This window comes from Schistocerca gregaria, chromosome 6, assembly GCF_023897955.1.
Source record: "Schistocerca gregaria isolate iqSchGreg1 chromosome 6, iqSchGreg1.2, whole genome shotgun sequence".
NCBI classification, from domain to species: domain Eukaryota; kingdom Metazoa; phylum Arthropoda; class Insecta; order Orthoptera; family Acrididae; genus Schistocerca; species Schistocerca gregaria.
The window spans coordinates 461,319,909-461,347,744 of record NC_064925.1 but is presented as its reverse complement, the minus strand read 5'-3'; the positions used below and the strand labels follow the sequence as shown (position 1 = coordinate 461,347,744).

Sequence of the window (27,836 nt, the reverse complement as noted above, 5' to 3'; positions counted from 1 at the left end):
AAAAGATGCTCCATGTTTGGATGAACTCTTCGAATCTGAAATCCGATTACAGCATGCTGTTTCTCACGCACTGACATAGGTACATAATACACGGCTATATTACACCGTACAATTCTGGGTCCTCAGTGGCAGAGAGCGATAAATATGTAGACATGAAGAACAAAGATGTAGAATGTTAATGAAGTTTGCCTTATTTGGAAATCTTTCAGAGTTTTCACTTAAAAGACTCAGATGCATTACTATCGGCATGTCTTCGTATCTTTTATGTCCAGAACAAATAAGTGATGAGAAGCCAGTTACTATAGACAATGGACATAAAGAAAAGAGCAGATTAAAGGAGTCTCAAACAATGCAACAGAAGGAGAAGAACATTTTTTATAAATTCAATAGATAAGGTAGGGATTCGAGAAGGTCTTTTGGAGAAGGATCACCATTTAAGAAATCTGTTCTCTATTTGGATATATATGTAAATTTTGGCAACATGAGAAAGGTGATGACTGTAAACAAAGCAAGTGAGACTATGGTAATTTCATTTAATGCTTTGAAAAGCAGACCAATATAGTTACAGAAGGAATAGAGTTGAAGTTAAGGTCTTTAAGAGAATGTCACATTGGCCATTGATTATTTAAAAGAATAAGGGAAAATATATTTGAGCGAGTGCAGCATGGAATCAGGGATGGACAATCTAAAATGAGTATTGTGGTTTGAAGACAAGTGGAAGGGGAAAATGAATTCAACATGTTTGTGAGTTGTTGAAGTAGACTTTGATACTTAGGGGAGGATATGATTACATCCTTGGGCCACGACGAAATAGCTTTACAAGGACGACAAATAAGTTTGAAAACCACCGATAAAGAAGATGAAGAATTTTCAGTTCAATGTAATTGGGTAGGTAGGGATGTAGAAGATTAGAAGGAGTAGGAACAGAGTAAGATGGGTACAATGATCTAGAAGAAGTATTGAAACTTCAAGATACCTCAGAATGAGTATGGTTTGAAAATCGGCTTAAGACAGATGCTGGTTGAATATGAAGGGGAAGAATGAATTTGATGAAACTATATTAAGAAAGAGAATGGCTGTACTACGAATTTGCTGCCATGGAAAAGAAATTATAAGCAGTGAAGACGACAATAGAAGAGTGGAAAAAGGGTAACATCCATAACCAAAACATGGTTGAACAAGAGAAGAACGTAACATCAGATAAGGATAGTCATATTATTGACTGTATGAAAGGACAGTCAGTATCAGAAATATTGAATGCTGAGCCAGAAGAATTTTACATTGCTATCCTTTGGGAGAATCTTGTAGAAAGTGATATTTCATTGGCGAATGAAACTGTAGGAAACATAGCCACATGTCCAGTTATAACTATGAATATAAAGAATATTTCATTGAAAGCAGTGATAGGCACAGACATTATGGTTAATTCACACAAGGCTTTCAATAAATGTGAAATGGTGAGTTGCTGTCCAATATTTCTTCTTATGAGACATCAAGGTAAAGGGGAAATTTCGAATAAAGGTAACATATTGAAGAAGCAAGCATTTATGACATTAGAATGCCAAGGTAACATTATAGAGCCAAGTCTTTTGGTAGTAACACACTTAAATGCAGACTTGATTATTGTGATAAACTACTGACATGAGACGGATGCAGTAATCAGTTGCAATAATGGCCCCATTGGTGCTTGCGGCTAATAAGACAGATTGTGTAACTGTTAATATAGGAAAGTCAGAATTTGGTAATGAAACAATTCAAAAATTTTGTCCACTATGAACCAAAATGTCCCATGTCAATACTTAGTCAATCTGCCACTTACTGGTTTCTTCACCTCTACTTGTGACTCTTTAACGTGAAAACAGCAACTTGTACTGGAGTTAATAGACCACATTAAGCCGTAGGGCCCCCCCCCCCCCTAAATCACAGGGGCAAATCATCTCACAGATCAGGCAGTCAATGAGCATACATATCAACTAACTATGATGTGTAAAATACTACAATGACCAAATCGACCATCACGCTGAGAACATCTTTGTCTTATACTAGCTATACCCAGCGAACTTCGTTCCGCCTATGAAAATCTTTATGTGGTATACCTGATCCGGCAAACGTTGTTTTGCCATATAAATTATCTCTAGTGTATAAGAATAATGTATATGTGTAACACAATGTATACATGGCAAACTTCGTAGCTGACCCAGCAAACGTTGTTTTTCCATATAAATTATCTCTAATCTATAAGAATAACGTATAAGTGTAACACAGTAGCCGTTGTTGGCGGGAGCTCGAGACACAAACAATAATAATGGCCGAAAACTGTGTAGGGAGTGAGAAAAAGCTTCAGGGAAGTCTGGCAGTATCGGCCACTATTAGTTCTAGCCTTTCTACAGTAGATCGCGCGCATTTAAGAATTGCAGCCGATACACGGCTCGTCCATGAGCATACAAGCATAGCGGCAATTTCGTGTCGAAACGTATTCTCCAGCATTATGAATAAGGCCAAGTGCGCACACACATCGATTTTTATTGTATGTAAAAATATTGTACGATTAAATTCTCTTATGAAATACAGGACGTAAAATCCCGTCTGAGGCCTGCGATCATTTTTATGTTAATAATTCGCAACCACTGGTGTACAATCGCAATAAAGTCATGAGATGTTCAATCGACTCTTTTATTAGAACATGTTACGCGTTTCGGAATTACACCCATCTTCAGACATCACAAACTTCAACTCCTTCCTAACCAACCAGGTGTACAGCCTTGACAACTCAAACAAAGTGTTGAATAACATATGACTCCAACAAAAGCAGTCTTGAAGCAGATCATTTTGTGAGCCTGAGCCTGAGTAAACTTTTGCAGTTGACAAAAGCTTCACAGTTTAACTGAGCATCTCGAATGATGACTGGAAATCGTCTCGATGATGGCAGGACAACAACATCTTCATTGCAAACGATCACCCAGAGAAATCTTTGTTATTTGTGCTTGATGGAATGGCTTCCTCAGTCGGGAGATCTGATCTCCCACAATCTGTGACAGCTTGTGATGCCTGCAAGATGTCTCATCTGAAAAGAACATCATGACTACATCCTGTTAAAATGACAAATTCTAAGGGCTGTGTTATGTCATTTATAATTATTCTTGCAAGACATGTCCCTGTGTGGCAGCAAGTATTCCCCTGCCCCCATATGCGACTTTAACATAATCGCTTCTGTATTATGAAACATAGTCTTCTCTAGCTGATGACTTCCAACATTACAGAAAAGGAAACCTCTGGCACGACTAGTGCCCAGAAGGTTGGCCATCGATGATGATGTCACTGAGATCTCCTGGCATCTTGGTGACTGAAATCTAAGGAGGATTTACATCTGTGGAAGCCTCACCACCATAGATGGTCACCTCGTTTATTTTTCTTGAAATTGGCGGCCAGGCGAGCGTCTGATACCTCTGTACAGTGATGGCAAACTTACCCTATGACTTGAGTTGCGACCTCTTCCGGGGTACGACAATGGGCTTCATCTCATAGGTCTGCTATAATCTTCTCCAGTCGACTGGCTTGAATCAGACAACAGTGATGGTTGACGTTTTGCAGCATAATAACAGTCATTGAGCTCTTCTCTTCTCTCTCTGCAATAATGTACAATGTGTCCAGTGCGCCCATAGTGAGAACATATCAGCGTGTCGTTCTCCGATCTTTTAATACCTGTTTCACAGCAGGGAGTTCTACTTGGCAGAGGAACTGGTTATATCTGCATTGGTCAAATGTTGGATTACCATTTGACAGATGTGACATAAATTCATGTTCACCGAGTCCATTCTTCACAGCTTATTTGACTAGTAGCGGAAGTGATGCCAAAGATCGATACCCATCTCCTTCAACATTAACTATTACCTCCTGATGTATGGGGTCGACATTCATGGCTGGTATCTCTTGTGTGCTAGCCTGACATTTCTAACTACTGCACATTGCTGTATGTCTTCCCTTACTATTTGGTGCATGAGAGAGCTGAGCGCATAGTGGTCATCCACAACTGCTGTATCTTTTTCGCTTTGCTCTTTTCTGTTGCATTTCCTCAATTCGCTATCACCATTTGATGAATTCCTCTTTTGTTGTGACATCCTTTACCAGGAGACCTTGGTAAGTGATGTTGATTCATTTAATCAAGTGTGAGATTTTGTTGGCTTCTGTCATATAAGCATTTATGGTGTAGCATAGAGCCAAAACGTTTTGAAAGTACAACTGTGTCATTTCCCGATGACATTGTGTCCTATTCTTCAATTATCCTTCCGCTAAAGGCACTTGCTGCTGATTTTCATCAAACTTTTCCCTCACTTCGCCCTGGCATTTGCCTTGCCCCAACTATTGAGCTGCTCTTCAAGTTCTCGAAACACATCTAGACAGTGTCATCCAAACAAAAGTTTACATTTTCCAAACACATCTTTTCATCTGACCTATTGTATATGGCGACATAGTCGAATCCTTTCACCCATTTTGATGGGTCCTGACACAGTTTAACATAACAGATAGCCTGACCCATGGTTTGACAATGTCAAAGAACAAAACAAATTGTATTGTTCCTTAGAAATAATCAGTAGTCGGTCTTTATATATAAAGACCAAAATTATTATTTTAAGAAACACATCAGTCTAAATGAGATAAATCTTACTATTACATCACTAATTGAAAAGATGTAAGAAGATTATAGTTTTGTGTAATACAATCTCGAGTTGTATGAACCCACTTCTCATTTCAGTAAGTATAAGTTTATTAGACAAAATGTTAGTCACCACCTTAAAATTGTGCACTGGTCATTTTGGAGTGCAGCAGGTAGTGTGAAACTGGCATGAGGCTGTCACGTCATCCATCACCACTGATGTAAGTCTTGGCAGTGAAGTGCTATGTATGTGGCAGTCAGCTGTTTGGGATCAGTGCAGAAGTATGGGTTGACATCGAGATGTGACAGAATGCCAGAAAGGAGCTACTGTGCTTAGCCATTCCCCTGTCCACACCTTACATGAGGTTGTTTTATTTGTTGTTGTACAGAGAATGTAAAAAGAGTCTAACCAACAGGTAGCAAGTATAAGTATCGCATCTTATTAATGACAGTCAGTTTCAGATCCAACAGAAATTATTGCTGTCAGTGAATACAGGTCCATTTCAACCAGTTTCTAAATCAACATTGTGAAGTCAACTAACTGTATTGAGTGGACATTTGGAGTCGGTACCTTGCAAAACGCCATTGCTCACAGTGGCGCATAAAACTACATATTTGCAGAGTGGTATACAACACAGTAAAACGACAGTAGTTGACTGAGAACATCTTCTGTGGTATAACTAGCAGCGATTTTACTCCTTTCCAAAAGATGCATGGAGTTGAGCGACCAATGAGGCATTTAACCCACAATGTGTTACGGTTGTGGTTTAGCTCAGAAGTGGTTCTGTGCAGTTTTGGGGTGTTTTTCATACCAGGACTTTGGTCTACTCATTTGCGTTATTGTGCACATGAAGTAGGAACTGTACCTCAAAATTCTGTGCGAACAGGTGTTGCCTTTTCTTGACACCTTCATTATGAGTATGCTGTGAATACTGCCACCATTCAGTATGACATTAGCTGTCTTCACAGGGACGTCCACACACGTCTGCAGGTTGATCGACACTGAGGTACACTATCATGCCTCTACTGGCCCACTAAATCAAACGATCTCGATCCCATAGGATATGTCTGAGACTATTAGGAATGGATACACTAAATCAAACGATCTCTATCCCATACGAAATTTCTGAGCCTATTAGAAACAGAGACTAAAATATAGTTGCTCTATGGGATGTAATCGTGAATGAACGGTTTGAACTAGATAAGGCATATCTGAAGATATTATTTTGACTCTTTTGCTCGCCAGATTGAGACTATTGCCAAAACTAGGGCAACGTTAGACAATATTAGTGTGATGTACACTAGACTTTCACTAATCCGGCCCTCAGTAGTCCGGCCTCTCAGTAATCCGGCGCACATCCAAAAACACATGCACAATTAATTATAGTGTGCAACAAAGTGCTTAGTTAAACACTGCTTTATACACTGTATTTGAAATTGTAGGTTTCTTTACAGTTCAGAATCATGACACCTAAAAGGAAACATGTTACACTAGTCCTCAAGCAGAAAATCAAAATTTTAGATAAGTTAAATTGAGGTTCTTTGCAGCAAGCCAGTGCTGCTGAGTTCAGTGTATTGATGTAATGCTTGTAAATCGGTTGCATGATAAAGCACACCACTGTTGCGTATCATCATTGTGACAGTTAAAAATTAGGGACATGTTTCATAGTGAGTGATATGACTGTATAATTATGTACAGTATACACTCAACGACTAAGTTTTCTTTGAAAATGAATGTTTTTTTGGTAAAGTATATCACCTGTTTTTTTTTAATTGTATCTTTCGGTTTTTGAAAGTACAGTGCACTATATCCCTTCTGTTTTAAATGCATGCCAAGCTGCTAAATGAAAAGTTCCAAATGAAGAAAGTTAGAAGTTAGTTAGTTTCGTGTTCCATGGATCATTTTGCACAATGAACTGTAATGATGTAGAATCAGTCATTGTACATTCGCATCGTAAATTAATTTGTAAACATACCTATACATTGAACATTTATAAGGCCTTTTTTTAATATGCTGATGTGAGTTAGAAATTCCTACCCACCACCTTTTACACATTACCATATAAATTCTTCTACAGAATAGAAGGCCTTGTCAAGGAGAAACTTTCTCAGTTTGTTTTCAGATTTTAATTTGCTGTCTATCAGACATTTTGTATCAATATGTAAGTGATTAAAAAGTTTTGTTATAGCATTGTTCACTCTTTTTAGTACTAAAGACAACTTTAACATGGAATAATGAATGTCGTTTTTCCTTCTTGTGTGGCAATTACGGTTGTACGCGTGGTCTAGGGGTAGCGTCTTTGATTCATAATCAAAACGTCTTCGGTCCCGGGTTCGATCCCCGCCACTGATAAATAATCAACGATGGCGGCCAAAGACGTCTGGCATAAGAAGTCAGCCTCATTCTGCCAACAGCCTTCTCAAAGAGGGCGGAGGAGCAGATAGAGAGGTTCAGGGCACTCTCTTGTCCTAGGGGTGGGAAATTGCCCCTAAAGGCGGAAGAATCAGCAATGATCAACGACATGAGGATGCAGAAGGCAATGGAAACCACTGCATTAAAGACATGTAACATATATCCACAGGACATGTGTCCTCTAGTTGAATAAGTGTCATGATGATCTCTCCATTGGCAAAGGATTCCGGAATAGTCCCCCATTCGGATCTCTGGGAGGGGACTGCCAAGGGGGAGGTTACCATAAGAATAAGATTGAATAATCAACGAAAGGATAATGTTCTACGAGTCGGGGAGTGGAATGTAGAAGCTTGATCGTGGTAGGGAAACTAGAAAATCTGAAAAGGGAAATGCAAAAGCTCAATCTAGATATAGTAGGGGTCAGTGAAGTGAAGTGGAAGGAAGACAAGGATTTCTGGTCAGATGAGTATTGAGTAATATCAACAGCAGCAGAAAATGGTATAACAGGTGTAGGATTCCATATGAATAGGAAGGTAGGGCAGAGGGTCTGTTACTGTGAACAGTTCAGTGACCGGGTTGTTCTAATCAGAATCGACAGCAGACCAACACCGACAACGATAGTTCAGGTATACATGCTGACGTCGCAAGCTGAAGATGGACAGATAGAGAAAGTGTATGAGGATATTGAAAGGGTAATGCAGTATGTAAAGGGGGACGAAGATCTAATAGTCATGGGCGACTGGAATGCAGTTGTAGGGGAAAGAGTAGAAGAAAAGGTTACAGGAGAATGTGGGCTTGGGGCAAGGAATGAAAGAGGAGAAAGACTAATTGAGTTCTGTAACAAGTTTCAGCTAGTAGTAGCGAATACCCTGTTCAAGAATCACAAGAGGAGGAGGTATACTTGAAAAAGGCCGGAAGATATGGGAAGATTTCAATTAGATTACATCATGGTCAGACAGAGATTCCGAAATCAGATACCGGATTGTAAGGCGTACCCAGAAGCAGATATAGACTCAGATCACAATGTAGTAGTGATGAAGAGTAGGCTGAAGTTCAAGACATTAGTCAGGAAGAATCAATACGCTAAGAAGTGGGATACGGAAGTTCTAAGGAATGACGAGATATGTTTGAAGTTCTGTAACGCTATAGATACAGCAATAAGGAATAGCGCAGTAGGCAACACAGTTGAAGAGGAATGGACGTCTCTAAAAAGGGCCATCACAGAAGTTGGGAAGGAAAACATAGGTACAAAGAAGGTAGCTGAAAAGAAACCATGGGTAACAGAAGAAATACTTCAGTTGATTGATGAAAGGAGGAAGTACAAACATGTTCCGGGAAAATCAGGAATACAGAAATACAAGTCGCTGAGGAATGAATAAATAGGAAGTGCAGGGAAGCTAGGACGAAATGGCTGCAGGAAAAATGTGAAGACATCGAAAAAGATATGATTGTCGGAAGGACAGACTCAGCATACAGGAAAGGCAAAACAACCTTTGGTGACATTAAAAGCAATGGTGGTAACATTAAGAGTGCAACGGGAATTCCACTGTTAAATGCAGAGGAGAGAGGAGATAGGTGGAAAGAATACATTGAAAGCCCCTATGAGGGTGAAGATTTGTCTGATGTGATAGAAGAAGAAACAGGAGTTGATTTAGAAGAGATAGGGGATCCAGTATTAGAATCGGAATTTAAAAGAGCTTTGGAGGACTTACGGTCAAATAAGGTAGAAGGGATAGATAACATTCCATCAGAATTTCTAAAATCATTAGGGGAAGTGGCAACAAAACTCCTATTCACGTTGGTGTGTAGAATATATGAGTCTGGCGATATACCATCTGACTTTCAGAAAAGCATCATCCACACAATTCCGAAGACGGCAAGAGCTGACAAGTGCGAGAATTATCGCACAATCAGCTTAACAGCTCATGCATCGAAGCTGCATGTTGTTGTTGTTGTTGTTGTCTTCAGTCCTGAGACTGGTTTGATGCAGCTCTCCATGCTACTCTATGCTGTGCAAGCTTCTTCATCTCCCAGTACCTACTACAACCTACATCCTTCTGAATCTGCTTAGTGTATTCATCTCTTGGTCTCCCTATATGATTTTTACCTTCCACACTGCCCTCCACTGCTAAATTTGTGATCCCTTGATGCCTCAAAACATATCCTACCAACCGATCTCTTCTTCTAGTCAAGTTGTGCCACAAACTTCTCTTCTCCCCAATCCTATTCAATACCTCCTTATTAGTTACGTGGTCTATCCACCTTATCTTCAGTATTCTTCTGTAGCACCACATTTCGAAAGCTTCTATTCCCTTCTTGTCCAAACTATTGAGCGTCCATGTTTCACTTCCATACATGTGTACACTCCATACAAATACTTTCAGAAACGACTTCCTGGCACTTAAATCTATACTCGATGTTAACAAACTTATCTTCTTCAGGAACGCTTTCCTTGCCATTGCCAGTCTACACTTTATATCGTCTCTACTTCGACCATCATCACTTTTTTTCTCCCCAGATAGCAAAACTCCTTTACCACTTTAAGTGTCTCATTTCCTAATCTAATACCCTCAGCATCACCCGACTTAATTCGACTACATTCCATTATCCTCGTTTTGCTTTTGTTGATGTTCATCTTATATCCTCCTTTCAAGACACTGTCCACTCCGTTCAACTGCTCTTCCAAGTCCTTTCCTGTCTCTAACAGAATTACAATGTCTTCGGCGAACCTCAAAGTTTTTATTTCTTCCCCATGGATTTTAATACCTACTCCGAATTTTTCTTTTGTTTCCTTTACTGCTTGCTCAATATACAGATTGAATAACATCGGGGAGAGGCTACAACCCTGTCTCACTCCTTTCCCAACCACTGCTTCCCTTTCATGCCCCTTGGCTCTTATGACTGCCATCTTGTTTCTGTACAAATTGTAAATATTTGTATTTGCTGCATACAAGAATAATGTATAGAAGAATGGAAAAGAAAATTGAGAATGCGCTAGGTGATGATCAGTTCGGCTTTAGGAAAAGTAAAGGCACGAGAGAGGCAATTCTGATGTTACGGCTAATAATGGAAGCAAGGCTAAAGAAAAATCAACACATGTTCATAGGATTTGTCGACCTGGAAAAAGTGTTCGACAATTTAAAATGGTGCAAGCTGTTCAAGACTCTGAAAAAAGTAGGGGTAAGCTATAGGGAGAGATGGGTCATATACAATATGTACAACAACCAAGAGGGAATAATAAGAGTGGATGATCAAGAATGAAGTGCTCATATTAAGAAGGGAGTAAGACAAGGCTGTAGCCTTTCGCCCCTACTCTTCAATCTGTACATTGAGGAAGCAATGGTGGAAATAAAAGAAAGGTTCAGGAGTGGAATTAAAATAGAAGGTGAAAGGATATCAATGATACGATTTGCTGATGACATTGCTATCCTGAGTGAAAGTGAAGAAGAATTAAATGATCTGCTGAACAGAATGAACAGTCTAATGAGTACACAGTATGGTTTGAGAGTAAATCGGAGAAAGACGAAGGTAATGAGAAGTAGTAGAAATGAGAACAGCGAGAAACTTAACATCAGGATTGATGGTCACGAAGTCAATGAAGTTAAGGAATTCTGCTACCTAGGCAGTAAAATAACCTATGACGGACGGAGCAAGGAGGACATCAAAAGTAGACTCGCTATGGCAAAAAAGGCATTTTTGGCCAAGAGAAGTCTACTAATATCAAATACTGGCCTTAATTTGAGGAAGAAATTTCTGAGGATGTACATCTGGAGTACAGCATTGTATGGTAGTGAAACATGGACTGTGGAAAAACCGGAACAGAAGAGAATCGAAGCATTTGAGATGTGGTGCTATAGACGAATTTCGAAAATTAGGTGGACTGATAAGGTAAGGAATGAGGAGGTTCTACACAGAATCGGAGAGGAAAGGAATATGTGGAAAACACTGATAAGGAGGAGGGACAGGATGATAGGACATCTGCTAAGACATGAGGGAATGACTTCCATGGTACCAGAGGGAGCTGTAGAGGGCAAAAACTGTAGAGGAAGACAGAGATTGGAATACGTCAAGCAAATAATTGAGGACGTAGGTTGCAAGTGCTACTCTGAGATTAGCACAGGAAAGCAATTCGTGGCGGGCCGCATCAAACCAGTCAGTAGACTGATGACCAAAAAAAAAAAAAATGGCAATTACGTACATCATTGTTCCTTTTGAACTGTGGTGGTTTATTTACAACCAACTGCATGAGGGAACAAAATACTGTGGAGCAGTAGTCAGAATGTCTAACTCCTTAAACAGGTGGCTACAAGATGGTCATAGGTGAGCACCATTTTTCGATGAAGATTTACTTTCTTAAAGATGAGTAACCCCTGAACATTATTCCATATGACATTGATGAATGAAAGTATATGAAACATGTCAATTTACTGATTTGTCTCTGCCCAAGATTGCAATGATTCTAAGTGCAAGTGGCTGATCTATGTTGTTTGAGGAGCTTCAAACTGTGCTTTTTCCAGTTTAAATTATCATTAATGTGTATACCTGAAGATTCCAACCTGTGTATTATTTCCTCAGCATGTGTTACATTTATCATTGCTGTAGTACCCTTAGATGTGCAGAAATGAATATGTTGTGTCTTTTTAAAATTGAAGGTGAAACCCTTGTCAGAAAACCAACCAGTGATACTCTGAAGAACCTTGTTTACCATTTCTTTCGTTTCTCTACATATACTTTGATTGATTACAATACTAATGTCATCTGCAAGTAGAAATTAATCTGCTTCATTGGGTATTAGATGGAAGAGCGTTTACATAACGAGGAACAATGGTGGAGCTAAGATTAAGCCTTGGGGAACATCATACGTGATTTCTCGCCAGTCAGAATAATGTCCATGGACTATATTGGTTGAATTACTAAATACAACTTTCTTCATTCTTTTTGTTAGATATTACTTTTCCACTGGTTGGCCACACCATTGGTCCCAAAAAACTTTAATTTATCAAGGACAATATTGTGATTGACACAGTCAAATGCCATAGATAAGTCGCAGAAAATGCCAACCGGTACTATTTTATTTTGGAACAATTTGTTGAGTGAATATGTAAATGGCATTCTCAGTAGAGCAACTCTTCCGAAACCCAAACTGTGATTTGCTTACGATGCTATTGTTGCTAAGGTAAGATACTATTCTAGAATACATCACCTTGTCAAAGATTTTGAAAATTATGTCAGCATAAAGTACCCGGTCAGTGAAGTGGGGTGATTAACATAGTGTACAATCATGTCCGTAAGCATTTTGAGACTGACTCAGTGTAAGAAGCAGAATAATACTGAGACATGACTGCAGTGTAATTACCCTTGTAGTACACTTATATATTTCTACATGATGGATGTGCGTAATAATTTTTTTCCTAAATGCTCCAATGAGATTCAAATAGTACAACAACTATTTCTGTTATTGATATAATTTATACAAAGTTGTTCAGTTGAAGTGGAAAATATTTTTTAATAGAATAATGAACACTGACTCAACAGAAATCTGAGCTGAGTCTTGTGGGAATACTATCTGGCACGACTTTATGGCGCCGGTGATAACTGCAGCTCTGAACGAGGCTGCAGACTTGTTTACCTTGATGCAGTTACTACCAAACGTCTTTGAATTAAAAACTGCTCTGCTGTCAACCGATTTCGGTTGTGAAAAACTGAGTGATTAGAAAGATATTATAGGAGCATTGTCCTTAAGTTATACATTGGTAGTGGAATTTCGTCGTATTATACGAGATTTACTTGCTGCCGATGTGCTGAAACTTCAGTTTAGTGTCACAGACAGCGCGAACTAGAAAGGATTCGCAAGGTTAATGTTGGCACTACTACATAATCAAATACAAACTTAAAAATGTCGTCATCGGGAGGTAAGTTGCATGTGTCGTTATCGTAGATACAAATAAAGCGTATAACTTCATTTCTTCCGTTTCTTTTTTTGTACACCAGGCATCGGTAAGCTAGTACTATTCGTGGTGGTGAAATTTTCGCTTTAGTTTCTCCATTTTTTTCTGATTTTGTGTTTATGGCGTTAACCCGGCAATGTTTTTATGGGTGTTGTAGCGGAACAGCCGGCAACGGAAGAAAACGTTGAACCGCAGTCCTCTGGCAGTAATGGTGTGCCAGAAACTGCACAGGTAAATAACTTGATTTTTTTTCTGTGCTTGGTATTAATTAGCTATGCGTGAGAAGTAATGCTTTAGAAGCTTGTGAGATGTGCGTAAAAGTCACTTGCGTTGTGAAATTCGCCCTTATACGACAAAGTAGAAAGTCTGAGACAAATAAATTAAAACCTCTTAACTGTCAACATGCCGTTCCGCGTTCGTTTGAAGCTGGGTTTGAGTGAAAGCGGCTCTATGTGAAAGCCAGCATCAGTTAGCAATTTCAGCTGACACACACACACACACACAGAGAGAGAGAGAGACGATAAGGTGTTGTGATCGCAAAAAGTATCATACACATTTCTCAACAGGTACAGAGAAGCAACAACATATATTTTTTAATGTATCTTATACGTAGTCGGAAATTGCTGATGCACTTCCTTAGCACATCAGAATGCCTCTTAAAGGCTGGATTTTCAGTTGTGAATAAATAAATTGTAGATTATAGTCAAACATGTCAGCAAATCATTTAAAAAAAGTTAACTTTATAATTTCTACCGTAATATTCATACTCGGAGCCAAGAAGTTTAGCTGGTACTGTCATTTTACCAGTGTTGAGAAAAGTTTTGCTGTGATTTTTCACCAGAATAATTACGCCAAATGCTGTGCTCAGATATTTGTTGAAATTTCCAGCAATTGTCTTAGTACCAGTTTTCGTCCACAATACAGACTGTTGTATATACATGATCTACAAAATATTATTACCTGAATAGAGTAAAACATACACATGGTGCAGTAGATTTTGCTAGACAATCATTTGGTTAATAACATTCTTATTTGTGATGTCTGCACAGAAGACAACTTTGCTGTCGGTCAACACTGTGCCAGCTTTAATCATTGACAATTATTACTCCTTATATTTGTTTCAAGATTACCAACCTTAACATATAGCTGGAATGCTTGGAGTAACTTAAGACTGTCAAATTTGAAACTATTGCTAAATCTCTGGTTACTAAGTTTTGTGCCATTATGTGCACAATGACTATAATACTGTTAATACTGAACAGGATATAAAATTTGTTGAATGTGAGCTCAAGAGGGTAATCAATGAGCCAAAAATTATTTCAGGACACCCCTCACACACATTCACTGGACTGATGCTTTACAGTGCTCATGGCATGAATGGAAAATATAACACTTTTGCTAAAAAGTGCTTACCTTATTCGAACACTGTTTTCCCCCAAAACTTACCAAGGTTAGAGCAAAGTCTACAAAGAAGCCATGGATTACTCCAGGAATAGAGGTATCTTGTAAAACAAAACAAACAAACAAAAAAACTGTCAATCCAAAATAGTTCAGAATTTGATGCTATAGCTCATTACAACAAATACTGCAAAATATTTAAGACTGTAATACGGATGTCAAAGCAAATATATTACAAGGAAAATAGTCATATCAGATAACAAAATAAAGATAGTTTGGGATATAGTGAAGGAGAACACCAGTAGAACCAGACATGAAGAGGAACAAATAGCATTAAGAGTAAATGATACATTGGTGATAGATGTTTATAGTGTTGCAGAACTTTTTAACGAACATTTTATAACTGTTACAGAAAACATGGGCTTGTCAGGTTCGGTAGATGCTGCTATGGAATACCTAAGACCAGACATTTCAAGTAACTTCCATAATATGAATTTTACCCTCACTACCCCAACAGAAATAATGTCCATCCTAAAATCTTTAAAATCAAAAACATCTAGTGGGTATGATGAAATATCAACAAAGTTAATTAAAGAATGTGATTCTGAGCTAAGTAACATATTAAGCTATCTAGGTAACCAGTCGTTTATCAGTGGAATATGTCCTGAATGGTTGAAATATGCTGAAGTTAAGCCACTGTTTAAGAAGGGAGATAAAGAAATAGCATCAAATTTCTGTCCAATTTCACTGTTGCCAGCATTCTCAAAAATTTTAGAAAAAGTAATGTGCAGTCGGCTTTATAACCATGTTATCACAAATAACTTACTGTCAAAGTCACAGTTTGGATTTCTAGAAGGTTCTGATATTGAGAAGGCTATCTGCACTTAAAGTGAAAATGTGCTTAATTCATTAGACAAAAAATTGCAGGCAACTGGTATATTTTGTGATCTGTCAAAGGCATTTGATTGTGGAAATCACAATATCCTTTTAAGTAAATTAGAATATTATAATGTAACAGGAAATGTTACAAAATGGTTCAAACCTTATATCTCTGGCAGGAAACAAAGGGTGTTATTAGGAAAGAGACATGTATCAAGCTATCAGGCATCATCCAACTGGGAACAATTACATGTGGTGTCCCACAAGGCTCCATTTTGGGGCCCTTTTTCGTGTATCAATGACCTTTCATCAGTAACATTACCAGATGCCAAGTTCCTTTTGTTTGCCAATGATACAAACATAGCAATAAATAGCAAATCAAGTGTAGTCTTAAAGATCAGCTAATAAAATATTTGTGGACATTAATCACTGGTTCCTAGCCAATTCTTTTTCACTAAACTTTGAAAAAACACTACATGCAGTTCAGAACTTTTAAGGGGTGTCCCACAAGTATATGTTTAACATATGATGACAAGAAGATACAAGAAGTGGACAGTGTTAAATTCATGGATTACAGCTTGATAATAAATTCAACTGGGAGGAGCACGCCATAGAACTGCTGAAGCGTCTTAACAAATCTGTTTGCAATGTGAGTTTTGTCAGACATAGGCGATATAAAAATGAAAAATATGTGGTGCGAACTCAAGAACATCCTGCAGAAACTTGTTTAGGGAACTAGGGATACTAACTACTGCTTCCCAATATATTTATTCCTTGATGAAATTTATCATTAGAAATATCACTTTTTCAAACCAATAGCTCAATTCATGGAATCAATACTAGAAATAAGAATAATCTTCACAAGGATTTAAAGTCACTTAGTCTTGTACAAAAAGGTGTCCTTTATACAGGAACACACATTTTCAATAAGTTGCCAGCAGCCATAAAAAGCTTAACAACCAATGAAATTCAGTTTAAGAGAAGCCTAAAGGATTTACTGGTGACCAACTCCTTCTACTCCATTCAGGAATTTCTGAGTAAAACCAACTGATTTGTGTGATATGTATGGAAAACAGTCCACATGGGAAAAATACACCTAAAAACAAAGATGATGTAACTTACCAAATGAAAGCATTGGTATGTTGATAAACACAAACACACACACACAACATTCAAGCTTTCCCAACCCACAGTTGCTTCATCAGGAAAGAGGGAAGGAGAGAGAAAGACGAAAGGATGTGGGTTTTACAGGAGGGGGGGGGGGGTGTAAGGAGTCATTCCAATCCCGGGAGCGAAAAGACTAAATTTCTAAATTTGCTTCATTTTAGATCTCAAAAGAAGTGTAGTATTTTTCAAACAGTTTGATACTGCTGCCTGAAAAGCATTATCCATGAAACATAACCATCTCTTATTGGAAAGGGCAATTACATCAGCAGTAGGAAATTATTGAACAAGAATGAGTGCATTTTGTCATTAAATATCAAACCTTTCAAATTCTGTAGTAAAATGGTATGCTTTAGGTGTACGTTTGTCAGTGGCATGCAGGTGTTGACTGTTTCAATGTTCTCTCCTGTCTTATTGCATTTGATTTCGTAATACAGTTTCATCTCACTGGACTGACCATTTTGGAACGTGTTAGCCAAACACTATTCTGTAATTCCCTTTACATAGTGATAAAATTAGTTTATTTGGATCACTGGCAAGGAGTAAAATTTTCAGGCTACAGCAGTTCGTGAAAGTGAACCACCACCTGCTCCACCAGCACCAGCTGGAGAGGCACCTACCAAGAAGTCCAGGGTAGACCTGCAGTCACTACCAACAAGACAGTACTTGGACCAGACTGTTGTGCCAATATTGCTTCAAGCACTGTCGACATTAGCAAAAGAAAGGCAAGTGCTCTAGCTTCTTTAATTCGTGGTAAGATATGCACTGCACATAGTTACCTGTATTGAGAACTCTTCGATGACGTTACCCAGAAGATTACTACCACACAGTTATAGAGAATTGGATTAAAGAAATCAGCAAGACAACTGTCTGTAAAAGATAAGCTGTGTATTAGCTACATCCTGTATTTGTTAGTATTGACTAAAATGTCACTTCATAGTTCCAGTGGGATAGCGCTCAAGCCTTGGTCAGGATTGCACATAGTCCTGTCTGCTGTTGAGTTTCCTCCTTATTTGGGCTGTTGACCAATTTCATTATCTCTATTGATTCTAGCATGCTTATTTGGCCAGGCCATATTCATACCTATTCTGCATCCATGCCAAGCGAGGTAACAGTAGTAAAGACACTGGATTCACTTTTGGGGTATGAGTAGTAGATTTTCAGTGGTGTCACTAAATTAAGACAAATGCCAGAATGGATCCTTTGAGAATAGTATAGTAGTTTCCTTCTCCCATTTTTCCCCAAATGGAGCTTGAGCTCCATCTCTAAGGACATCATTGTTTTCTTATTAGAGGTTCTCTTCTGGGACTTGCAACATAATATTTGAAATTTCACATCTCACTGTCTTGCATAATTGGCCTCTACTTCAGGGCTAAGAGTGCATATTAGCCTACAAGGTAGTTGTGAATTTATTTTTGGGAGAGCACCCAAGAACAACAGATTTAATGTAGTTCCAACATTTTGTTGGGGAAGGACCAGCAACTTAAATTAGAATGTTCTTTACTTAAATTTGTCAAAATTGCATGTAATTTGTACTGGTGACTGGTTTCAAACATAGCCATCCATTTTTTAATCAGACTTGTGCTAAAAATACTTAAAAGCAAAATTCCACCAACGTACTTGGGTTTAGTCCAAAGGACACATATATCGTAAAACAGATATTGAGTAATCTTTATATGTGTAATTCATTCAGCTGATGAAACTAGAATGGATTATTTGAGGATAGTTGAAAATAACGAATAAGGAATTATGAAGAGTCCTCCAAGGAACTGATTCTCCTACTAGAACGATGCAAACTGTATTTAGTACCAGAGTGATGTTATCAGACTAAACACTGGAGTTAAACAAAAATATGGAAACACAAAGTACATAACACAGACCGTGTCTAATCCATTGTGGTAAACCCACTGGCATTCAAAACAGCTTCCTGCCATCTTGTAACACATAAGTACAGGTCCTTTATGGTTTTTAAAGGGAATCTTACAGCATTGTTACTGCAAAACAGTGTCAAGTTTAGGTAACAGCAATGGAGTTGGATAACAGTTGCACACTCTTTTCGCCAAAGTAGGCCAGAAATGCTCAAAAATATTGATCTGCTGATTCGTGGCCAGGTGCGATGTGACACAATTTCCTTTGCTGCCAAAGGCTTCAGCTGAAAGCTAATGTATAAGTGTCTTTCTGTTTTGCCTGTATGCAATGTGTCGTCTTTGCAATGAGTCCCAGTCTATCTTTTCCTTGTATTATTGATATTCCAGCCAGGTGTTCCCATTGTTTGTGTTTAACCATGAAGTGATTTTTTAGGCCAGGAAGCTCCATTTATCTTTAGGGATGTGGTTAAAAATCCTGAACCGACACCTAACTACCAGTATGATGAAAGCTACTTACAATATGCCTTACCCTAAAGGCCAGAACAGAAATGAATGATAACCCAGTTCCCCTTGCCGTATGCTTAGAAAAACTTTAAAATTAAAGCATGAAACCTTCTCTATTAAAATATCGCAAGTTCTAAGAATTCGGAGTTGGTAAACATATTGGCTTTTTCCGGTGGAAATCTGTGTTTTATAAAAAATCCAAATGCATGACAAATTTTATTAACACTGGTACTAACTTAATAAAAGCCTCATATCTGGGGTGTTTCAGAATTGCAAAGGACAAAAACTTCAGTCAGTTGGTGACTCTCCCCTGCCACCCACAGGTAGAGACATGGCCCAAGCAGTTTTGGTGGAAAAATTAACCAAAGAAATACAAAAACTTCAATTATCGAACAGTGTGGTAAAAATGAGAATTCTCAACGAGCCTTACAGTACGTTATCACGACTGCAAACTGGGCCCCCTTGGCTGCCTTTCTCTCTGTCTTCCTTGCTTCTTTTTGTCATTTATCTCTGCTTCACAGACCTTGGGGGGTTTCCTTCCTCAGGATTTTGCACGGTAGGCTACCTCTGATCTACAGTCATGTAGACACGTTTATCATAGGATAAAGGGACTGACGACCTAGTAGGTTGGTCCCAAGCACCTATTTCACTCTTCAGTGGAGTAGAGTCCTGATGCCACAGATATGGCACTGTTACTCATTTTTGTATGCTGAACATATCAGCATTCATACTTTACAAAGCACTGTGACGTGCATGGCAGTGGGTACACCCCTCACTGTACCTGTTACTAGGGTTTTTCCTGGTCCATTCACGTATGGAGAGTGAGAAGAATGATTGTTTAAAGGCCTCCATGTGCACTGAAATTAATTTAATAGTGTTGTCACAATCCCAACAGAAGCAGTATGTGTGTTGTTATGTAGTATATTTCTAGAATCATCATTTAAAGTCGGTTTTTGAGACCTTGTTAAACTGGCTTTTTAAGGACTGTTTGCCCTGTAAGTTTCTTCAACATCTCTGTAACAATCTCCGATGGATCAAACTAACTTGTGAACATTTGTGCTGCCATTCTCTGTATATGTTTGATACCTGTCTATTTTCTATTTGGTATGTCTCCCACAAACTTAAGCAGTAGTCTATGATGGGTCACACGATTGATTTGTCAGCAAGCTTCTTTGTAGACTGTAATGTTTCCAGAGTCCTCTACCAGTAAAACAGTCTATCGCCAGCTCTACCCATGACTGCTCCTGTGTCATCATTCCATTTCATATCTCTACAAAGTGTTGCATTTAGAATCTAAACATAGCTGTGTTGTCAGCAACCATTTACAAATTACAGTTAAAGCAATTACATACCTCGGTCGCAAAAATTTAGTCTTTTGGCGTGGTTTCGACAGTTCTGTGAGTGCCTTCATCAGAAATTACATTCAAATTGGTAGGTCATGTATAAAACAAATTTGTTGTTGTTGTTGTGGTCTTCAGTCCCGAGACTGGTTTGATGCAGCTCTCCATGCTACTCTATGCTGTGCAAGCTTCTTCATCTCCCAGTACTTACTGCAACCTACATCCTTCTGAATCTGCTTAGTGTATTAATCTCTTGGTCTCCCTCTACAATTTTTACCCTCCATGCTGCCCTCCAATACTAAATTGGTGATCCCTTGATGCCTCATGTCCTACCAACCAATCTCTTCTTCTAGTCAAGTTGTGACCCAAACTTATCTTCTCCCCAATCCTATTCCATACTTCCTCATTAGTTATGTGATCTACCCATCTAATCTTCAGCATTCTTCTGTAGCACCACATTTCGAAAGCTTCTATTCTCTTCTTGTCCAAAATATTTATCGTCCATGTTTTACTTCCATACATGGCTACACTCCATACAAATACTTTCAGAAATGACTTCCTGACACTTAAATCTATACTCGATGTTAACAAATTTTTCTTCTTCAGAAACGCTTTCCTTGCCATTGCCAGTCTACATTTTATATCCTCTCTACTTCGACCATTGTCAGTTATTTTGCTCTCCAAATAGCAAAACTCCTTTACTACTTTAAGTGTCTCATTTCCTAATATAATTCCCTCAGCATCACCTGACTTAATTCGAATACATTCCATTATCCTTGTTGTGCTTTTGTAGATGTTCATCTTATATACTCCTCTCAAGACACTGTCCATTCCATTCAACTGCTCTTCAAAGTCCTTTGCTGTCTGACAGAATTACAATGTCATCGACGAACCTCAAAGTTTTTATTTCTTCTCCATGGATTTTAATACCTACTCCGAATTTTTCTTTTGTTTCCTTTACTGCTTGCTCAGTATACATCGGGGAGAGGCTACAACCCTGTCTCACTCCCTTCCCAACCACTGCTTCCCTTTCATGCCCCTCGATTCTTAGGACTGCCATCTGGTTTCTGTACAAATTGTGAATAGCCTTTCACCCCTGCCACCTATAGAATTTGAAAGAGAGTATTCCAGTCAACATTCTCAAAAGATTTCTCTAAGTCTACAAATGCTAGAAATGTAGGTTAGCCTTTCCTTAATCTTTCTTCTAAAATAAGTCGTAAGGTTAGTATTGCCTCACGTGTTCCAACATTTCTACGGAATCCAAACTGATCTTCCCCGAGGTCCGCTTCTACCAGTTTTTCCATTCGTCTGTAAAGAATTCGTGTTAGTATTTTGCAGCTGTGACTTATTAAACTGATTGTTCGGTAATTTTTCACATCTGTCAACACCTGCTTTCTTTGGGATTTGAATCATTATATTCTTCCTGAAGTCTGAGGGTATTTCGCCTGTCTCGTGCATCTTGTTCACCAGATGGTAGAGTTTTGTCGGGACTGGCTCTCCCAAGGCCACCACTAGTTCTAATGGAATGTTGCTACTCCCGGGGTCTTGTTTCGACTCAGGTCTTTCAGTGCTCTGTCAAACTCTTCATGCAGTATTGTATCTCCCATTTCGTCTTCATCTACATTCTCTTCCATTTCCAGAATATTGTCCTCAAGTACGTTGCTCTTGTATAGACCCTCTATATACTCCTTCCACCTTTCTGCTTTCCCTTCTTTGCTTAGAACTGGGTTTCCATATGAGCTCTTGTATGAATATAAAGTGGTTCTCCTTTCTCCAAAGATCTCTTTAATTTTACTGTAGGCATTATCTATCTAACCCCCTAGTGAGATAAACCTCTGCATGCTTACATTTGTCCTCTTGCCATCCCTGCTTAGCCATTTTGCTTTTCCTGTTGATCTCATTTTTGATACGTTTGTATTCCTGTTTGCCTGCTTCATTTACTGCATTTTTATATTTTCTCCTTTCATCAATTAAATTCAATATTTCTTCTGTTATCCAAGGATTTCTACTAGCCCTTGTCTTGTTACCTACTTGATCCTCTGCTGCCTGCACTACTTCATCCCTCAGAGCTACCCATTCTTCTTCTACTTTATTTCTTTCCCCCACTGCTGTCAATTGTTCCCTTGTGCTCTCCCTGAAACTTTGCACAACCTATGGTTCTTTTAGTTTATCCATGTCCCATCTCCTTAAATTCCCACCTTTTTGCAGTTTCTTCAGTTTTAATCTACAGGTCATAACCAATAGATTGTGGTCAGAGTCCACATCTGCCCCTGGAAATGTCTTAAAATTTAAAACCTGGTTCCTAAATCTCTGTCTTACCATTGTATAATCTGTCTGAAACCCGTCAGTACCTCCAGGCTTCTTCCATGTATACAGCCTTCTTTTATGATTCTTGAACCAAGTGTTAGCTATGATTAAGTTGTGCTCTGTGCAAAACTCTACCAGGTGGCTTCCTCTTGCATTTCTTAGCCCCAATCCATATTCACCTACTACGTTCCATTCTCTCCCTTTTCCTACCACCGAATTTCAGTCACCCATGACTATTAAATTTTCGTCTCCCTTCACTACCTGAATAATTTCTTTTATCTCATCATACATTTCATCAATTTCTTTGTCATCTGCAGAGCTAGTTGGCATATAAACTTGTACTACTGTAGTAGGCATGGGATTCGTGTCTATCTTGGCCACGATAATACGTTCACTATGCTTTTTGTAGTAGCTTACCCGCACTCCTATTTTTTTATTCATTATTAAACCTACTCCTGCATTACCCCTATTTGAATTTGTATTTATAACCCTGTATTCACCTGACCGAAAGTCTTGTTCCTCATGCCCCCGAACTTCACTAATTGCCACTATATCGAATTTTAACCTATACATTTCCCTCTTTAAATTTTCCAACCTACCTGCCCGATTAAGGGATCTAACATTCCACAGTCTGATCCGTAGAACGCCAGTTTTCTTTCTCCTGATAGAGACGTCGTCCTGAGTAGTCCCTGCCCGGAGATCTGAATGAGGGACTATTTCACCTGCGGAATATTTTACCCAAGAGGACGCCATTATCATTTAACCATACAGTAAAGATGCATGCCCTTCACGAAAAATTACGGCTATAGTTTCCCCTTGGTTCAGCCGTTCGCAGTACCAGCACAGCAAGGCCGTTTTGGTTAGTGTTAAAAGGCCAGATCAGTCAATCATCCAGACTATTGCCCCTGCAGCTACTGAAAAGGCTTCTGCCCCTCTTCAGGAACCACACGTTTGTCTGGCCTCTCAACAGATACCCCTTTGTTGTGGTTGCACCTACGGTCCGGCCATTTGTATCGCTGAGGCACGCAAGCCTCCCCACCAATGGCAAGGTCCGTGGTTCATGGGGGGGGGATAAAACAAATACCAAGCGATAAAACTTTAGTCACAATTTTTTTAAAAAAGAGTACATGGATGGCGAGCCACTGTGTGCTGCTCATACATGTCAAGCCACAGGTAGCAAGTCTGAATGTAAATTCTGATGAAGGCACTCATAGAAGTGTCGAAACCAGGTCAAAATACTTAATTTTTATGACAGAGGGCTGTAATTGCTTTAACTTTTACACCTACCATATTTACTCGTATCCAAGGTGCACTTTTTTCTGGTTTTTGTAATCCAAAAAACCACCTGCGGCTTAGAATCGAGTGCAAAGTAAGCGCAACTTCTGAAAAATGTTGGTAGGTGGCGCCACAACTAACTTCTGCCATCGAATATATGTAGCACTACACAGGCATGCCTTGAAGGCACAAATATAAATACTGGCGCCATACCAACTGTGTCAGTAAATAAATTAAAAAAAGGTGGAAGACGAGCTTTTTTTCTCCGCTTCGAGTTTCGACCACTGCATTTTTATACATTATCCAACGAAGTAAATACAAATTCCATATTGTCCATCATCGAATGTAGCAGCATTTCAATGTACTACGAAAATCCGACAGGCAAAACTGTTTGGGATGTTTGTCAATATGGCCAACTCTACATTCTGAATTTTTTTCCTACCTGTGAGAAGAGATGGTTCCTTATAGAAACTTTTATGAATTGTGAATTGCATGCGGTATTCTCTTCACCATAAGAATAATAAGAATATAAACATTTTGCCATGTATTCTTTAAATCCTGTCTGCCTAATAAAGTACGAAACTAGAGTGAGACAACAGCAAACGCGGAAGAATATACATATCATGTCATGTTTATATTCGTATTATTCTTATGCCTAATAGTGATACAGTCAGAAATGAAGCACGGAAATTGACTAGATTTTTAAATCTAAGATGACTCTAATTTCTGTGCAGAATGTAATGTACCGGTACTAAAGAGGCGTCTGCAAAGATTTTCAAACGGAGAAAAATTTTTGCTAAACTCTCGTTCTGAACATCTTCTATCATACGCTGTCTATTGTTTGGTTCTTGTTGATCATTATCAAAGAAAGCAGCTGTGTTAAGTAACAACAAGTAGCAGTCTCTTGCCATTGTTTCGCTAATGAGTCAATTCTCCTCTCTCTCTCTCTCTCTCTCTCTCTCTTTCTTTTTTAGTTGTAAGCGGCAGTAGCGTGCACAAAAGCAAGCCATGCCGCGAGCAGCGACAGGTCGTAAACACACATTATCAGAATGCGACAAACAATGCATGACACAGTACAGTAATGCATTTCCAACTTAGAGTAATGTAAACACCTATAACAAAGAGAACGGCACTTACCAGATCAAAGAAAAGTAATCAATCCATCAATTCAAATCAGACGAAGTACGCGAAAAAGGAAGGGTACCCGTATAAATACGGACGGAGCACCTGATGCATAGCAATGGCTACCTGGTAAAGCTTAACTGCTAAGCTGACAACTTGAACCAAACTACTGTAACTGTATAGTCATTCATTCGACCTAAATTGCGTCTCATATTACAATGGACCAACTTTGTTTCGATTTGGAGGAGCGGCCTAAAACTTTTCTCTCCCCTTGAATTTCGAGTCTAAAATTTCAGATGCGGCTTAGATTCGGGGATTTTTTTTTCCCCTTCATTTCGAGTCTCATTTTCCAGGTGCAGCTTAGATTCGAGTAAATACTGTAGGTATTTGTGTGAACTGACAGATTCCAACTGACTCACTGATACTGTGGTCATAGGGTTGTACTTGTTTTTCATTTTCTGAAGTGCATAATCTTACATTTCAAGATATTTCAAGCCAGTTGCCAATCTTTACACAATTTTGAAACCTTGTCAAGATCTTACTGAATATTTATGCAGCCTCTTTCAGACATTACTTCATTGTAGATAACTGCATCATGTGCAAAAAGTCTGAGGTTACTATTAATATTGTCCATAAGATCAATAATACACTACATGAATGGCAGGTGTACCAACACACTTCCCTGTGGCATAAGAGAAGAGTTTTCATTTTACAAATTGCTTGAGTTATATGCTACAACAGAAATTATTTTTGATATGATTAATATTTATTTGTTAAAAGTAGGTATTCCTTGGCCTAAATGTGTTGGTATTTGTCTAGACACGGCCGGGCAGTGTATGGTCACTTTGTGACGGGCAGCTATAGTGAAGAAAGTTGCACCTAATTGTCAAAGTACTCTCTTCGTAATGCACTGAGAAACATTTGTTTTTAAGGATATGCCCAAAATTCTTGACATTGGTTTGGCAGATGCTATAGAGGTTATAAATTTCATCAAGGCAATTACTCTCAACTCGTGCTGTTTCGTCAAGATGTGGGAGATAAAATTCACTTCTTCATGCTGATAAAATGGCTCTCTCACAGTGAGATTTTAAACAAATATTTGAACTGAGGACCAAGGTTTCATGTTTCTCATTGACAGTAACAATGACAGTGGTTATTAAGATCAATCTGGTTTCGTATCATTGACAAGGTTCACATTTTGAATACAGGTGTACAAATATGAGGCACACAGCTTTCTGAACAGGTAATAAAATATCATCTTACAAAAGAAAGTAGACTCATTTTGGCTGAAAGTACTGAACTGTAACTTTTTTGTACTGTTTGCTCTTAATATTTGGAAGACAAAGCTGTAGTGATAAACCAAAATTTCTGGAAATGTCAAGTGGTATGCAGTGATAGGCAGAGAATCCCTGCTCTTGCAGTTACCTCGTGGTCTAGGTTATTGGGGCTCATTGATTTTGTGCATCATAGGATATGCAGACATTCTGTCATTGCACTGGATGCTTTCCAAAGCAAAAATGCTTCAATTCATTTTACTAGATCTCAGCAGGATGAGTTTGATGAATCTACAGTTGAACATCATTTTTGTTGTTAGACCTAATCTTTCAGTTGGAACATTTTTGAATTTCTGTGTTGGCTATATATATTTTTCTCTTACTGACAGAAATAAGTGTGTCCAGCATTACAAATTTTAGAAAGCCTTTGTAAACAGCCTTCAGTTGCAGTCACCCATTCCATGGCAGACCTCAGCCATATGTCTTGCTTTGTCATTTGGCATTCGATGTGGTGTTTTTCATGTTCCCTCAGGTGCTTCTATTATTTTGATACCCATTTGTAAGTTATGGCAGGTATGCAGTGGTAAATTGCATCTGCATGAACCCAAATGTGATTTCATTATGTAGTTGGTCAAATGACCCTACCCCTTCAACTGCTTAGTGTTAAATGCAACTTTCCTGTATTTGTTTACGAACCCTTTCGTTCTTTTAGAGCATCGTATTTACTTCAGAATGTATTTCATTTGCAGGCCTCCTGATCCAATAAGCTTTCTGGCAGCCTACCTGCTGAAAAACAAGAGCCATTTTGACCAGAGTGGAGCACCGCAGAATTCAAGTCAGTGATGAAGTGCAGGGGCATAATAGACATACGCACATTTGAGTTGTGGAATGTGAAGATCTGTGGTTTCATATTTTTATCATATTCGTCGGCATTATATTCAATGTAACCTCTTCCACTTTCATTATGAGATACATAGGTGGGCTAGAAATCATTTGTCACTTATCTTTGTGAAAAGTGACTATCATATTTATGAACTGAGCATTAGGTACTTTGTTCATGGTGATTTGGGTTGGCACACTTTCATATTGACTGTATTTCACAAAGATTGTGTGTATTATTGTCTTCTATGCTGTACCTAATGAAATATGTATTATATTATGTGTATGTTGTAGACTGGATTTTTAACGTGTAATGACACTATATTAATACATTTTAAAAACTAATTTTGTTATACTTCTGATATTTCAAGGCTGTTCCATTTATAAATAAAAACTATCAACAAAATATAAATTGAAGCCAACAGCAGATGCCTGACATTAAGCTTGGCCAAACAGTTTGTCTGGAGTCTCAATAACACTGTTTCAGTCAGACCAGAATGCTCTGGTTTTCCCCCCTCCAGTAATTTAATAATTTGTTCTGTAATTTTAAGACATTATTTCGTCTTGTTGAGTACATTATTACTCTATTTTCCATTTATGCAGCTTATTTGACTTGTGTAAACTCTTCCATACCACAACAAAACACAACACAACACACCACACCACACCACACATCTGCTTTTCTAACACGCACATGTTTTGCTTGGTTAGGTTGTATATACAAGTTGATTTTTAATTTATTTAATAAATCAAATCATATCAGGTTAGAAGGATACTTACGAATCTTTAAAAACATACCTTAATTTCTTAC

At 38.5% G+C, this 27,836-nt stretch overlaps 1 protein-coding gene across 1 annotated transcript; it reads left to right on the top strand.

The window, feature by feature from the left end:
• Positions 1-12,708: 12,708 nt before the first annotated feature.
• On the top strand, positions 12,709-27,370 carry LOC126278571 (protein dpy-30 homolog). Its single transcript, XM_049978775.1, has 4 exons — positions 12,709-12,979; positions 13,173-13,246; positions 17,012-17,181; positions 26,896-27,370. Exons 1-4 carry the CDS (start codon positions 12,964-12,966, stop codon positions 26,987-26,989), a joined length of 354 nt encoding a protein of 117 aa, XP_049834732.1. The 5' UTR covers positions 12,709-12,963; the 3' UTR covers positions 26,990-27,370.
• The last annotated feature ends 466 nt before the right edge of the window (positions 27,371-27,836 follow it).

Coding starts and splice junctions, on each gene's coding strand:
- LOC126278571 (XM_049978775.1), top strand. Junction 13,247..17,011: donor GTGTGCCAGAAACTGCACAG/GTAAATAACTTG, acceptor TAAAATTTTCAG/GCTACAGCAGTTCGTGAAAG. Junction 17,182..26,895: donor TCGACATTAGCAAAAGAAAG/GCAAGTGCTCTA, acceptor TTTCATTTGCAG/GCCTCCTGATCCAATAAGCT.